The sequence below is a fragment of the Mucor mucedo genome, assembly GCF_025094135.1.
Source record: "Mucor mucedo strain NRRL 3635 chromosome Unknown EV154scaffold_164, whole genome shotgun sequence".
NCBI lineage: Eukaryota > Fungi > Mucoromycota > Mucoromycetes > Mucorales > Mucoraceae > Mucor > Mucor mucedo.
Genome location: NW_026252448.1, coordinates 1 through 15,899, shown reverse-complemented (window position 1 = coordinate 15,899; position 15,899 = coordinate 1). Strand labels below are relative to the sequence as shown.

The 15,899-nt window shown below is 38.7% G+C and overlaps 4 protein-coding genes across 4 annotated transcripts; 3 read left to right on the top strand and 1 right to left on the bottom strand.

Annotated features, from left to right (window-relative positions):
- Positions 1-670: 670 nt before the first annotated feature.
- Positions 671-5,446, bottom strand: EV154DRAFT_527408 (uncharacterized protein). Its single transcript, XM_051603487.1, has 5 exons — positions 4,042-5,446; positions 3,572-3,982; positions 3,485-3,496; positions 2,252-3,430; positions 671-2,182 (listed from the first exon to the last, which is right to left on the bottom strand). The coding sequence occupies exons 1-5, from the start codon at positions 5,374-5,376 to the stop codon at positions 914-916; spliced, it is 4,206 nt and encodes a 1,401-aa protein (XP_051451932.1). The 5' UTR covers positions 5,377-5,446; the 3' UTR covers positions 671-913.
- A 718-nt stretch (positions 5,447-6,164) lies between these two features.
- On the top strand, positions 6,165-9,805 carry EV154DRAFT_607015 (armadillo-type protein). Its single transcript, XM_051607582.1, has 5 exons — positions 6,165-6,333; positions 6,394-6,475; positions 6,537-6,675; positions 6,735-6,893; positions 6,998-9,805. The coding sequence occupies exons 1-5, from the start codon at positions 6,244-6,246 to the stop codon at positions 9,672-9,674; spliced, it is 3,147 nt and encodes a 1,048-aa protein (XP_051451931.1). The 5' UTR covers positions 6,165-6,243; the 3' UTR covers positions 9,675-9,805.
- A 54-nt stretch (positions 9,806-9,859) lies between these two features.
- EV154DRAFT_527406 (uncharacterized protein) lies at positions 9,860-13,978 on the top strand (the record flags this gene model as incomplete). Its single annotated transcript, XM_051603486.1, has 4 exons — positions 9,860-11,522; positions 11,578-12,750; positions 12,804-13,690; positions 13,754-13,978. Coding segments are annotated over 4 exons (3,900 nt in total), but the record flags the coding sequence as incomplete, so codon positions are not given.
- An 86-nt stretch (positions 13,979-14,064) lies between these two features.
- On the top strand, positions 14,065-15,834 carry EV154DRAFT_430496 (N-acetyltransferase B complex non catalytic subunit-domain-containing protein; the record flags this gene model as incomplete). Its single annotated transcript, XM_051596540.1, has 5 exons — positions 14,065-14,110; positions 14,186-14,271; positions 14,344-14,482; positions 14,554-15,240; positions 15,305-15,834. 5 exons carry the CDS (start codon positions 14,065-14,067, stop codon positions 15,832-15,834), a joined length of 1,488 nt encoding a protein of 495 aa, XP_051451929.1.
- Between the last annotated feature and the right edge of the window lie 65 nt (positions 15,835-15,899).

Genomic DNA, 15,899 nt, shown 5'->3' with positions numbered 1-15,899 from the left:
GATGATGCAGCCAGCTTTATCTGTATATTATGCACAGGAGTACGGATTAAAACAAAACGGAAACTATCCCTTATTAGATAATAGTAGCAATAACCATAGCAACAATATGACATTTGTTGCCCCTCGTAGTAACAGCTTATTTTATCCTTCAAATAATGCCGCATCATCTCCATCATTATCTCCTTCCTCTTCGTCAACTTCAGCGACTTCATCACCTGTACATCCTGCGTACCACGAGGCTTCAAATGAAGGTTATGCTCAACAACGTCAACAAGCATCAAATACAAACACAACAGGAAGTTCGTTAAGTTTACTTTCTCACCATCAAACTTTGTTCTAATATCATTGTTGTTGCTGCTGCTGCTGCTGCTACTACCACACACACAAAAAAAAACCAAAAAAATCAAAAAAAAATTAAATCCAACATTTTTTTATATGACGACTATAATACCGATGAAGCAACATTACAAAAAAAAAATCACTCCCAAAAAATAACGTACTCGTACTCTCTTAGTTGCTTTTCTTATATTTATATACTTTATAACACACATGCTTTCTTTTCTTTCTTTTTTTTTTTCAAAAAAAAAAAAAAAAAAAAAAAAAAAAAAAAAAAAGACTCAATTCTATTTCTCCATAAAAATTAGGGGAAAGATCTTTCTTTTTTTTTTTATTTCTTTTTTTACATTCTATTTATTTTTGAACCGAAAAAAAAAAACTATATATATGATTTTCATTTCTTTTTGCTTGTAATTCCTCTTTTTTATACATACTTTTTATGAAACAAAAAAAAAAATCAAACCATACAACATCATTGTAGATTTTTTTTTCTCTCCTTTCAACTGTTAATTATTATCTCTAGTATATATATAATTTTTTTTTTTTTTTTGTTAAATAAAATAACATGTTATTATAATTAATCAAAAATCTCTCCTGGCACAATTTTATCCACATGAAACAAAAATTCGTTGTTATTGTCATCTTCCTCCATAAAATGCATAGGCCATATCACCAAATGACCTCGGATATGCTTGAGAATATCTGCAATAGTATCGACCGCCATATTCTCTAACGGTAAAGCAGTAACATTAGCAGCTGCTGATGTCGTCTTTGTCCCTCCATGCTTGGGGTCTGTTCGTCCCAGAAACAACTTGGCCATCTTTATATAATGATGATATTGGTCCCAGGTTCGGACATTATTATCGGGTGTAACCAAAAAGGATCGACGGAATAAATCCGTATTCACTCTTGCCAACATGTGCCAAAATTCCTGAAATTCTTGCGTTAATGGGTCTTGCAAAATGCGGTACACTTCGCCCACTGTTTTATCCCCCATCACTAATGGCTCAGTCGTAGCACTATTGTAGTACCCGGGGTAGTTAAATGCTGCATTCTTTTCCTCTAGTTCCTCCTGTGAATATTTTACATCTCCATTGTTGTCCGTGTCACAATCTAATGATGTCCAAAACTCGACATAATCCTCTTTTGTGCTCTTACGCTTGCTAAAAATGGACTTGGTTGGTGATAACAGATTGGCACTTTGTGAGTTGCTGTCGTTTGAGTTGACTGGCTGGATTGTCAAGTGATCGTTGTTTGTGGATGATGTGGGAGATAATGTATCTTTTCGTTGACTGGGATGATTCTTATCCGAATGCAATTCTTTTGCAAAATGCTTGATTCCATGAAATATGCCTTTATTAGACGATGTTTGACTAGCTGTATCAGAACTGTCGGAAGTACCACCTGTGTTAGACATTTTTAATTCACTCATAGACACTTCATCCTTTTCCTCTTGTTGGATCTTGCTTTTTTCGACCGACTTTTTTTGATCAGTCGCTGTAACTTCAATATAGGGAGGAATACAATCTACTTTATCCTTATCACGATTACCATAATTGTGCCAGGCAGGCTCTTTCATGTATCTTTGTTCATTCGCTACGTTTTGGCTGTATTTTTCCCTGTCCGCTCGATCCACATCCAAACCAATATGTTCACACATGAGTCGCATTCTTAAAGTGTGTGCATATCTACCCACTTTTACCGGTACGCCGTTAAAGAAAGAATCGATCAGATCCGTGTCATCTTCAATGCAGGCAGCAATCTCAGAATCTCTTGTTCCTAGCTGTGATCTTTCATTTATGTTTGCAGATCCAATAATAACCTTGCAATCATCTACAATTATTGTCTATTCGATAGTTAGATAAAAATGGGGTTAGGAGTAAAAGGGTAAGGGAAGAACTTGTTATATGTATACCTTTGCATGGATATACACCTGTTCAGTAACGAACTGACCATTCAATTCACCCCAATTTCGCAGCCCATAAAAGTTAATGTACTCGTGTGTGTTGGTAATTCCAGCTGCATGTAAACGACCTATCAAGGAGTCCGGTCCCCGACTCACAGATAGGTATTGCAGTTGCATGATAATACGAACGGTTGTGCCTTCCGTTTCATCCACATTGGCGGTAAATCCAGGTACAAGAGGCACAATAAGGATTGCCCTCCATGCCTCACCTAGTTGATGTGCGCGCAAGATACGGTTATAAATAGCATCGCCGATTTTATTTTCAATCACTGTCGATCCAGATTTGGTTGAGGTAACAAAAAATTGATTCTCAATATAAATCAGATACTTGGAATCATGAATAGACTCAACATAGGCCGTCTGGATACTATGTTCAACATGATCAATGGAACCGATACTCCAAGGAGATACGCTGCGCAAAATTTGAACACGACATGATTCACTTGTATGTGGATGACATATGCGTGGATCATCAATTCCAAGGTGCTTATTATAGCTGTCGGGTACAGGCAACAACATGGGCGTAGGCCGTTTTGGAGCAGAAGGTTTCTTCCTGCGCAGAAAATTCCAACGCTGAACAAAATGACGAGAAATATCGCGAACTGGTTGTCCTACCAGTCGCATGGATACATCATGCCATGGCATGCGAGGTAAAGTGGATCGATCCATATTATCTTCAAACGGTTTATCCAGCGTGTGGAAGTCGATAATACGAGGGTTGGAATAATCTTTACCGGGCCATACTTGTGGATTCTCATTTGTACTGACAAGTTCCGGATCAAAATCGTCAATCAGTGTATGCCCAGGCGTATCATATCTCCCAAAGCATTGGTCCAGTCCACCGATAAATGCCACTTCATTATCCACCACACAAATCTTTTCATGATGAGCCCAAAAAAAGATACTATTCTTATTAAAGATATCAAGAGCACGAGATGGATGTCGTTGCACGAATATGTTTGGTGACAAAGATAGTAAGTGTCTTTTTGCTTGATGCGAGAATAGGGGCAATGCCATAGCCACTTCCTTGTACATGACAATATAGACTTTTACTCCTTGATCGGCTTTACGTCTTAAAAGTCGGTCTAACCTCCATTCTAGATTTTGGGCAGCAGGTCTTCGAAGAAACTATGGAAGCTAATTAGTTGCTTTTGCAAGACTTTAAAAAATCGTGTCACTTACTAGTTCAGGTGACTATAATAATTATAGAGAAAGAGAAAGGGTGCTCAGTAAATTAATTGTATACTTTGCATGAAATTTAGTATTTACCAGCCACCAATCATGAATATAGATAGACTCTGTAGCATTTTCAAGGGCAACAGACACATCCCAAAAGTAATCTCTTCCGTCCACAAACCAAGCTACTGCGGCATTACAGCGGATAGGAGCAAAACTTTTAAACCGATTCACTTTGGGCCAAACTGACCTATTGGCCATACTCTGGATTGAAGCTTCAAATTGTTTGGCTTGTTGCTCATTTTTAGCTCTAAAATGGTACACGCCTTGCATCGTTTTCAAACAAACGGTTGATTTTTTAGATGTCCAGTGAGATGCATTAGCCAAAGCGTTACTAAACTTCTTTTTGCTATTATGAACATGATGATTTGATCTATCGCCAAATTTAGCAAGTCTGTGAACATCAAATGCTTGATCAAATAAAAATACGTCATAGATTTCACACTGTAGAAAAAGGGAAAGGGGGTAAGATAAGGTGTGAAAGGAGGTATGTTTCCCCTTACCTCGCTAGGGTCATCAACGCAAATCACGTAACTTTCGCGCACGATAATCCATTTAGGCTTTCTTCTTCTTCTACCACCTGTAGTAGGAAAAGAACATACAAATCCATCTTGTAAAAACTTGCGTGAATGCTTGGGATCGCGATCTGTTCTACTTTGAAATACAGCAAAGCCTTCCTTTCCATGAAAGCTGGTGATGGGGTATTTGGCAGCTAAGTGAATGCCTAAAGCAGAGATCTCTAGAAATTTACAGAGTCTGTTGATATAGCCACTGGGCTCAATAGATGCAATAAATTGGTTTAAATACAATTCCATGGCTTTTAGTACAGTTGTGTCTGCTTTCACAACTTCCATGACTTGAGAGGAAATGATGCTGGGATCAACCTCGGAGGGAGTACTCGCTTGATGTTGAAGTATATCTTCCGGTTGCATAAGAGCCATGACAGCTTCTTCATCCATGACTGAGTCTCCTTGGTTCACAGGGTCTCTGCCTGTACTGTTTTGGCTGGTAGTGGTAGGCAGCCTACTCATGGGGACTCTGCTTTCGTAATCTCTTTTTCGTTGTTTCCTAAAGTGATGCCTTGGTAGACTAGGAAACTTTGGTAGTCCTACACGACTATGCATTGTATTTGTACCATTAGGAGTGCTTGTGCTGTATTTTTTCTTGTATCTGTAGTGTAGCTTGACAAAATCCCAATATCTGCGATAGACGGACCAAGTAATTTTTCCAGGCCCTGTGCCATAATGAACTGTGATTCTAAAGATGGTGCCACGAAATTTTTTACGCTTTGAGTTGAAATAATCGTCATCGCTCTCTTCCAGTTTGGACACTTTGACGGTCATGTTATTTAGGAATACAGGTATTCTTTTTTTGTCCTCTTCGTCTTTAATAAAAAACATGGCCATGATGATGGGAGTTATTGTATTGATCTCTGCCTGTCTCTCCAAGCTGATTGTTTGTTGTTGTTTACTGATCTCCTTTTGCTGTCGATTATTTCCTACCCATTTCTTAATTAGTTTCCAGCCCTCTTGAGGTGCGGATTCAAATCGATTTAGTACACGGCGTCCTTTTCGATTTGTACTATTGTTACTGCTAGTATTTATAAAACTAACATTGCTTTGTCTTTGTGTTGGCAATGATTGGTATGACTGTGACTGAGGCACAACAAGATCTGGCGGTTGCTGGGTAATAGATGGCTCACCAACTGTCGATAGTTCCTTGTTTTCAATGACGGGTTTGAGCGGACGCAAAATTTTATCTCTGTTATTATTATTTGGTATTGTAAACGTCTCTGGCTGTTGAAGCTGCCCATCTAATCGATCTTTTTTGAAAGACATATTAGAATATCAACCAAAAATTAGCAAAAGAAAGAGAAAAAAAATAGTGGACGAAAAAAAAGAAAAAAAGATTCAAATTCTTGTGCTTCAAGGTATGTAATAAAAAGGAAAAATATTTTTTTTTTTTATGATGTAAGTACGTCAAAGGTACGAAATGCTATAATGTTACACGAACCCTGAAAAGGAAATTTTGTCTTTTTCATTATGGATCATCAGCCGATACTTATAAGTAGAATTATTCATTTTCCTGCTTTTGTTCTGTGCTAAAATTTATAACGACAAGAAGAATGTATATCACCTATTTAAAAGCCATGTTCTTGATCTCTTTTCTGTAAAACACAGACATTGAATCAGTAACAACACTCGGATTTTATTGTCAGACAATTTTATCGCCGCAATGTTTTTGCTGTGAAATAAAGGGTCCCTTCCTAAAAGGTGGCAACAGAAACCATAGAAATATTTGTGTTTGTAGCTATGTTTACTGATGGGACAAGAAAAGTCTGATTTCTCTATTTCTTCATTGCTTAAATACATATCATAAACAGTGCTACACTTGATTATTCTGTGACATGATGTGATACGAAACACGGCTCTCAGTCGAATTTATAAAGAAGCCTATCTTGAATATCGTCTTAAACTTGGATGCCACAGATTGATTGGCAATTTATTTATTTTTTGATTGTTTGGACACGGCCAATCAGTATAGCTCTCTGCACTGACTACTCCCTTCCCTTCAGCCGAACGCAGCAAAAAGATCAAAAGAAAAAATGTGCCTGATTGGCTTTTTGATTGGGGAAACAGTCACTCCAGACGTGGTGTACAAAAAAAAAAGTTTTTTTGTTGTTGTTGTTTTAGTTTATTCTCAAGATGGATCAGAATACAGCTTACCAGTTATTTGTCGCCACATACCACCCTGACCCTAATGTTCACAAGCAGGCTGAATTGAACATTAGAAACGTAAGTGAAACAGAATATACTCAAAAACTACAAAAAAATATTTAAACTTCAGGTACTTAGATTGAGGCAAACAATGGTTTCTTGCCTATTGTTTTACAAATCCTCGCCTCTGAGGAACTTGAGTTAGGTGCCCGTCAAGCAGGTAAGCAGTAACATGTGAATATAAGTTTGCTGTAGTTTTTATTAAACGGGGAGTGTCATAGCTGCTATTTATTTCAAGAATCGCTTGAACAAAGCTTGGGATGGAGAACGTGAATCTGCTGTTCCAATTAATAATGACGATCGTAACATGGTGAAGCAAACTATTCTTCAAGCTCTCGTCACTGCTCCCAACCAAGTCCAGTAAGTAAATGAGGAAAATAAGCCGATATAACTCAGAACTGATAAAATATTACCTGTAGAGTTCAACTTACTTCCACTTTAAACACAATTTTGACAAACGATTTCCCAGATAACTGGCCCAACTTCGTCAGCGAGCTCGAAAGACTCTTGACCTCAACCGACGTTCGTTTGGTATATGTTGGATTATTAGCTTTGAGAGAAGTAGTCAAGGTTTATCAGTAAGTATTACAGTATACGGAAGGGAAAAATAGAAAGAGAGAGAGAGAGAGAGTGGGTGTATGTGTGTGTGTATATTTGCATAAACTGACACTTTTATATAAAGATGGAGAACTGGTGCTCGCCGTGAGCCTTTCAGACAACTCATCAAGTTGACATTCCCCGCTATTCAGATTATTTGTTCCAACCTTATTTCATCTGATAGCATTGAAGCTGCCGAGATGCTTAAATTGGCTCTCAAGATTTATCATTCTGGTATTCAAACCGAATTCCCCAAGAGTCTTCAAGATCCTTCCTCTCTTGTTCCTTGGGGTACATTGTTCTTGCAGTTAATTGAAAAGAAGATCCCCAACGAAGCTTTACCTACTGATGCTGATGAACGTGAGAGATATCCTTGGTGGAAGACCAAGAAGTGGGCTTACCATTGTCTCAACCGTCTTTTCTCCAAGTATGGAAACCCTGCTACTATGCCTCGTAGTACTCCTGAATACAATGCATTTGCCAAGGGTTTCTCTGCTAATTTCGCACCTAACATTGTTGGCGCTTATTTGGGACAAATTGAACTTTGGATCAAGAAAGAAATCTGGATTCCCAGCAAGTGTTTGGCTTTAACCTCTTCCTTCTTCGCTGATTGTGTCAAGAATAAGGGCACCTGGCAATTATTGAAGCCCCATGTGGAAACTTTAGTGGCACACTTTATTTTCCCTCAACTTTGTTTCTCTGAAGAAGATCAAGAACTTTGGGATGAAGATCCAGTTGAATTTGTGCATAAAAAGGTTGATCCCTTGGAAGATTTCCATTCACCTCAAACCAATGCCATGAATTTCTTGATTGATTTAGCTCGCGACCGTAAGAAGTATACATTCATGGGCATCTTGAACTTTGTAAATGGTATTCTCAACAAGTATTTGGAAGCACCCGAAGATCAAAAAGATCCCAAAGAAAAGGATGGTGCTCTCTGTATGATTGGTGGTTTATCTTACCAAGTCTTGCAAAAGAAATCTCCCGTTGCTAATATGATGGAACCTTTCTTCGTCACCCATGTCTTCCCCGAATTCAAGAGCAAACACCCCTTCTTGAGAGCTCGCGCCTGTGATTTGACTAGACATTTCAGTGATTTGGATTTCGCTAATGAGCAAAATTTGGCTACCTTGTATCAATCTGTTACTGATTGTATTCGTGACACAGAATTAGCCGTCAAGGTCCAAGCCGCTCTTGCCCTTCAACCCATGATTCGTCATGAAAGTGTTCGTAACGCTATGGCTCCTAACCTTCCTTTTATCATGCAAGAATTATTGAATTTGACCAACGAAATTGATATTGATACCTTAGCTAACGTGATGGAAGAATTTGTCGAAGTTTTTGCTACACAATTAACACCTTTTGCCGTCCAACTCTGTACTCAATTACGTGACACTTTCTTACGTATCATGGAGGAATTAAACCAAAGCAACACATTAAACAGTGCTGATGATGATGATTTCACTGGAGATATTGATGAATTAAGCGACAAGACAATGGCTGCTATGGGTGTCTTAAAGACCATCGGTACTTTAATTCTCAGTCTCGAAAGTACACCTGAAATTCTTCAACAACTCGAAAATGCGCTTTTACCGGTCATCACATATACTTTAGAAAATAAGATTTTGGATTTATATGACGAAATTTTCGAAATCATCGATTCTTGTACATTCTCTGCTAAGCGTGTTACACCTACTATGTGGAGCGTATTTGAGTTGATCTATGGTGCCTTCAAGGACTCCGGTATTGATTACATGGATGAAATGCTGCCACCTTTGGATAACTACATTTCATACGGTAAAGATGTGTTTGTTGCAAACGAACATGTCCAAAACATGATGTTTGATATTATTGATACTGTCATGAAGAGTGACCGTGTTGGCGAAACCGACCGTATCTGTGCATGTAAACTTATGGAATCTGTGTTATTGAACTGTCGTGGTCATGTAGATAAATGTGTCGGTCCTTTCCTCAATTTAGCATTCCAATACATCTTTACTGGATCTATGAAGACTGCTGAATTCAAGGTTCACTGTATTGAGGTCGTTGTTAACTGTATCTATTATAATCCTGTCTTGACACTCCGTCTTTTGGAAGAAAATAATTGGACTCAAGGATTCTTTACATTATGGTTCCAAACACTCTCTAAATTCTCTCGTGTTCATGATAAGAAATTAGTTATTGTTGCTATTTGTGCCTTGTTAGAATTACCCACTGAAATGATTCCTACATCGCTTCAAGCCGGTTGGTCGCAAATTTTGTCATGTTTGATTACCGTGTTCCAAACCTTACCCAAGGCTATGGAAAACCGTGAGAACATGGAGAAGTTATATGGAGATTATGATGAAGATGATTTCGGAGAAGATGATTTCAGTGGATTTGAAGGTGCTAGTGGAGATGAAGAAGAGTTTGAAGAGGCAGAAGATGATGATGTGCCTGATGAAGACAACGAATATCTTGAATATCTTGCTAGTCAAGCAGCATCACACAATGGAGAAAATAATGATTTTGATGAATATGAAGACGAAGAAGATGAAATTGAAGAAGAAATCTTATTTGAATCACCTTTAGATGAAATTGATCCTTATACTCGCTTCGAAGAAGTCTTTAGAAATATGCAGCAAAACAATACTGCTTCTTATACTCTCTTAACTAAGGACTTAAATCCTGAACAACAAGCTCAAATCATGACTATCTTGAGTACTGCCGAACAACATCGTACAGCTCCTGCTGCCGCTGTTGCACCTCCCTCAAAAAACTAACTAAAAAAAGATTTTTTACCCTTTAATTAATTTCTTTGTTCTCCCTTTCTCTCTCTCTCTCTCTCTCTCTCTGCATCACAAAACTCCCCCTTTTAGAATTATAATAAAAAAATATCACTTCATTGTTTAAAAATCAATCATTTTTAAACCCAAAAATTTTTTTTTACAGTCCTGTTTTCTTTTCTTTCTTCTTTTTTTTTTTTCTCTGTAAAAAAATGAAAAACATGGATGAAGGCTGGGGAGATTTCACCTTTGAAGAACAGCATGAAGCTCGCTTCTTGTCCTTACCAAACAGTGTAATGGAGCATATTTGTCGTTACTTGGAAAACTTGAGCGACAAATATAATGCCTGCCTCATCCATCGCCAATGGACTACAGCAGCGCAAAATGTCCTGTGGGAAAGGATTCGCTTCAAGACACCTATAAACTTCCGTCGTTTTTTAATCAGTGTACAGGAGAACAAGAAAACGGCACTCTTGGTTCGTGATTTGTACTTGGCTTTTGCAGATCATGAAAAGACTTTGTTTGAACCCATCGTAAGGTCCACACTAGAGCGACACTCAGTAGAGTCGGTGCTTTCCAAACCACTCCATATTGCTCGTATGATTAAATCGTGTGAAAATCTCAAGTCTTTGACTGTTTATGGACGAAATTTGGATTCGGCTTTCATAGATATACTCGCCTCTACTGCGCAAGACTTGACCAGCTTGTATATTATCAGCACCAGACCCAAGCATCAACTTGCTTTCAACAATTTACTCTCCCGTTTGACCAGCTTACGTCTCGACGGTGATTTTAGCTTGGATGTCAGATGGGCAGTTTCTCTTGCCAACAGAGCTACGCATCTTACTGAACTTCAACTCTCCTTAAAGAGTATCAATGTAGACGTCCTGCAAAAAATAAGCGCACCTGGAAAACTTGCCTTGACCAGTCTCATCTTCACCGATGCAGCAATGATGATTGACAACTATGTGATGAACGTACTGGCTGCATTCCCCCGCTTAACTCGATTCTGTTTAGAAGGCAGTGTTCGTGTTACCGCCCTGTCAATCCTGTATGCCTTGAAACAGTGTCCAGACTTGAACAGCATTGAAATGCGTGCTCATCCTGATTCTCTTAACTATGAACTTGATGGTTCTTCTCTTTCGACATTCAATAGCAGTGTTTATAATAATTCATCTGCCCTTCCTTGTCGTCTGTTGGTGGAAAACATGAATTTGGATTACAATCAATTGCTCACTCTATCACCCTATTTGTCATTAGTACAAACTGTCGGTTTTAAGAACTGTCCTCAACTCACAACTACAGCGATTGAACAATGTTTCAACAAAAACAAATTCATTCATATTTTTCAATCTATCAACTGTCCAAATATAGGCTCAGATATATTACGGGCATTCTCAACAATAGCTGGTATAGCGAAATCACTCTATCGAGTCCATTTAGGCTCATCTGGACCCGTAGATCCAAAGGATATTTATCAACTTTGTTGTAGCAGTTCCAACCATAACCTTCGACAAATCCGCCTTGTTGATTATGATGATATCCAACAAACAGTGATTGGAAATTATAATGAAGCTCTCCCTAATAATCAAGATTTCCCAGGCTTATCTGTGATTACTTTAAATCGTCGCTCTATCGATGCTATATCTCACACTACCGATCCAGAATTGTGTCCTCCCCCGGAAGACCGTCTTGTGAATGGTAGTACATTGGTACGTTTGGCCGAACACTTTAAAATGGACTTGGCTGATTTTATGGACCTGTTGGATAACTTTGAGGAAGAATCCGAAGCGGCAATGAAGTCTGTTAGTCGTCCAAAGGGAATTACGTTTGATTCCTCTGCAAGTAAGTTTTGATTTATCAAAATATGTACGTGTGAATTATTAATTTATTTTTTTAGATTACGCTTTAGGTGATAAACCATCCAATCGTGTATTCGCTTTAAAAGGTCAGGCGTCTAATATGCGTCCCACTACGCCTGCACTCTGGTCCCAAGATCTGGAGCATAATGATGTCAATGAAAGCTACGAAGAAAGTGGATCCGACGAAACAAATTCTAATGGAAATGAGGAAGAAGAGCAAACGGATGACAGCCGAGACGATAGTAGGGACGAGAGTAGAGATGTTACGGAGGAGGATGAAGAAGAGTACGAAACCTCGTCTCACTTGACAAACACAGATACCAACAAATGGGCATCAAATCCGGCTGTATTAAATACAGGCTCTGAAATCAAGGCCACCTTAGGAGGATGGGGATCAAGTGCTACCGAACCATGGGATCCGAACCCTAAGAATCATCATCATATTACTGCTGTTAGAACACCATCTCCCCCTGTTGTTCAAGAGCAGCGCAAATCAAGAACACATGTCTGGGCTGGATTTACTGCAGAAAAATACAATGATCAATGGCAGCAAAATAGTCTCACTGTCAACAACACAAAGGTCACACCAAAACGCTCAACAAATCATTATCGTAATAGTCCTGCCGTTGCAGAAAGTGATGGTTGGGGTTCGACTGATAAGTATGTACCTTGGCATAATGTGAAGGAACAAGGCTTTGTAGCCGAAGTCATTGAAGAGCAAAAAAAGACAAGCTATTGGAATGGTGAGGAATATATCAATTTAAATTCATCCAATGGCCCTTCCACTGATTATGATAATGATACAACGGTTGTCGGATCAAGTGGTAACACAACACCCGGATCTCCTCCTATGCTCTTCTCAGATCTCGCTAACAACATAAATACAACCAACACTCGCAACCCTATTTCAAAGGTCGATAATCGTAAGAATATTCCTCGACCAAGATCAGAATCCCTTGTCAGTTCGGACGGAAGTGTGTCATGGAACGATGTCTCGGTTGCACCCGCCATAAAAGTGAGTACGAACAAGGCTACACAAAAGTTTTCTGTGGATAAAAAATCCAAAGCTGTAAATCCTGTACGCTCAAGATGGATGGCTAACGAAGAGGATTGGAATAATCTTAAAAACTCCCTTCCCGAGTCTACACAAAATAACACTCCTACCCAGACCCCGAGTAAAGGAAGTTGGCAAGATAACTTTTCCCCAGAAGGTATAATTACATTTCTTTCTTTGATTAGTTTTTAGATACTCATCCTTCTATAGTTATTGCAGATCAAACCGCTACAAACAAATGGTCCAGTCTTTCGGCCAATGCCTCTGTCCGTCCCAAATTTTCACGTCCTGCTCGTAAAGGTCGTGACTCAATTCCTCCCGCAAATATGCCAGGTAACTGGGGTGAACTTTCTAATTCGCCTTCTTCTCGTGCAACTACAGTTTCACCGAGTCAAAATGTTAAGCCATCATCCTCTGCTGTCTTGGTGGATACCGATAATATACCTGAGACTTCATCGGGGCCTGCCCTAAAAGGCGATGTATGGGAATCCATTAGTACACTTGACATTATGCCAAGTCGACCCCCTACTGCTAGTCATGTATTAATACCTCAAGAAGTTCCACTTACCAAAAGGGCATCAGCCGAAGTGTTTGATTGGAGTAATCATGAAGTATTACCTAAAGAGCCTCCTGTTCAAGATAAGGCGGAACCATTACTCCACTTTGTAAACACAGTGCCTGGTACCATTACTGATACAGAAATTAAAATGCAGGAACAACAACAGAGTAACGATAATTTGGTCGACTTTGAAGAATCGATTCCTTCCTTCACATATCCTCAACCCATATCAACCCCTCCTATTTCTGTAAGCATTGACTCTCCTGGTGTATTGTCTGCTAATATACCTCAACCACAAGAAGAAAAAAATACACTTCCTAAAATTACTACACCAGAAATTCCCGCTGACTTAAATATGAACGAAACAAGCTTAACTGATATCACCAGTCATGTCGAAACGACAATCCCAACCCCCAGTTCTCCTCAACCCCCAACAAAAAACGAAATAGATGGTTCTTCCATCACTGAAAAGAAAAGAAAACCATTCAAGATGAAGATTCTTGTTGGCAAGGAAATGAAGAGCTTGGCTGTTCAGGATGTAAGTTTTTGATAGAAATTTAAACAATCAAATTCTTATTTAACACCTTTTTTTTTTTAATAGGACGAGGATATCGATGAAGTCGTCACTAAATTCTGTGTCGAAAATAATATCATGGACCAGTTTGCTGGTATAGCGAAAAGAGTACAAGAAAAACGAACAATCAAACAAACCAAAGATATCTTTACCCCTCCAGGCAAAAAGATCAAAAAAAAATCCTTATTCCCATTCCCACAATAAATAAAATTCCCCCATTCTTGCAGTGGCTTTGATTTTACGGTTGAATCTCCTTTTTAAAAAATTATAACATTTCTTTGAATACCATGTTCGCGTTCGTTGTCTTTTTAGCTTTTATTTTCGTAGTCCACTACATCATGTCTTTAGATTACGCTACAGAGAAGAAGTTACGACCTCTTTATGGTAAGCTCTCTCTCTCTCTCTCTCTTTTCGCTCTTATATTATATCCTCGCCGCTTTTGTTAACAATGCCAGATAGACGCTCTTGATGAAGGTCAAAATAGAATGGCCCTTCAACATTGTGCTAAATTGTTGAAAAAGACTCCCGATTGGCCTTTGGTCAAGGTAGGCTACAAAAAAAAAGGCCATTTGGAAGCATGCATTGCTGTTCCTGTATTTAAACAAAACTCTTTCTAGGCACTGAAAGCCCTTGTGTATGTTCGCACTGGCAAGGAAGAAGAAGCTTTAGAGTTATGTAACCAAATAAAAAAAGCCATTCCTACCGACGAGGCAACTTTACAAGCCGTCACCATGTCTTTGAAAGAACTTGGAAAGCGTAAGCATTCAAACCCGAAAATGCTTTGTGAAACTTGGAAAAAATTAACGTCATTTTGGGAATGTTTGTAGATTCCGTTATTGTTGAATTATACGAAAACGCAGCCAATTTACAACCCAAGAATGAAGAATTCGGTAATCATTGGTTTATGGCCATGGTCCGAAACAACGATTTCAAAGGACAACAAGCTGCAGCTGTCAAATTACATCGAGTATTCAAGCAAAACAAATATCTGTTTTGGGCCATTATGTCGCTAGCCCTTCAGGGACAAAGTGGAAACAAGTTGTCATATGTATTAGCTGAACGCATGATGGCAAAGGCATTGGAAGAAAAGCGTTTAGAAGAAGTGGAGCACATGCGTCTTTATCTGCTTATCTTATTGGATCAAAACAAGAATGAAGAAGCCCTTTCTTTACTCTTAGACAGCTCACTTGGTCAAACTTCGCTTCGTGATCCCGAGGTACGTCAAATCAAGTCAGAATTACTTCGTGAAAACAAGCGTTGGGAAAGTGTCATTGAGATGAGCCAAGATGCTTTGGAAAAGGAAAATGCCGATGATTGGTTTCAGTGGCTCGCTTACTTCGATGCCGTGGATGCCTTAATTTTGGATGAAACAAAGGCTGTCGATACAATTGAAGGCGCTTACCGATTAATAGAAAACTCCAAAAAAGCTGTTTTAGAGGGCAACTTGTTAAAGAGAGGTCCATTTTTGGCAGAACTTGATTTAAATTATAGATTACAAAAGGTTGGAAGAAAAGGTAAAAGCGATATTTATATATGGATCATATTTAATATTGATGTATTAAGAATGCGGACTGCTAGATGAAGAGATTGTTTTGAAAAACCTTGTATGTTACTTTGGTCGTTTTGGCAGTAAAAATTGTGCTTTTGAGGATCTTCAGTCTTACATTGTGTTTTTAAGATCGGATGCAAGCAAATCCAAGAAATTTATTGATGATCTCAAAAACACGATTCAACCTGCTACAGACAAAAATGCAACTGTCAAAAACGTCTACAAGAACGTCAATATTAGAAAGTTAGAAAGATTCTTGGGTCTTCATCCTCAATCCGAAATCAAACAGGGTCTTGCCATCGTCAATGAATTGTGGGCGGAATACCAAGACGCACTTCCTCTTGGTGAGGGATTAGAAAAAACTGAAATGCAATATGGTGATGAATTCGTTATATTGGCCAGCCATATTCTTTTAGATCTCTACACTGAACATAAACAAGCTGCATTCTTGATTCAAGCGATCTCTCTTTTAGAAATTGCTTTAGTCAAAAGTATTCACAACTTTCAAATCAAACTAATCTTGGTTCGCATGTACACAATGATTGGTAAGGGTTTTTAATGTAATCATATAGGGTAGGGTATATGGGATTAATGTTACTGCTAGGTGTATACAAGCGTCCTTTC

What these genes read in the sequence shown, in the direction of transcription:
- EV154DRAFT_527408 (XM_051603487.1), bottom strand. Translation starts at nt 5,376, where the DNA reads ATGTCTTTCAAAAAAGATCGATTAGATGGGCAGCTTCAACAGCCAGAG. An exon ending in GCGTTGATGACCCTAGCGAG is followed by an intron (nt 3,983 to 4,041) that starts GTAAGGGGAAAC and finishes CTTTTTCTACAG; the next exon opens with TGTGAAATCTATGACGTATT. An exon ending in AGGTGTATATCCATGCAAAG is followed by an intron (nt 2,183 to 2,251) that starts GTATACATATAA and finishes ACTATCGAATAG; the next exon opens with ACAATAATTGTAGATGATTG.
- EV154DRAFT_607015 (XM_051607582.1), top strand. Translation starts at nt 6,244, where the DNA reads ATGGATCAGAATACAGCTTACCAGTTATTTGTCGCCACATACCACCCT. An exon ending in CTGAATTGAACATTAGAAAC is followed by an intron (nt 6,334 to 6,393) that starts GTAAGTGAAACA and finishes TCAGGTACTTAG; the next exon opens with ATTGAGGCAAACAATGGTTT. An exon ending in GTTAGGTGCCCGTCAAGCAG is followed by an intron (nt 6,476 to 6,536) that starts GTAAGCAGTAAC and finishes GGAGTGTCATAG; the next exon opens with CTGCTATTTATTTCAAGAAT.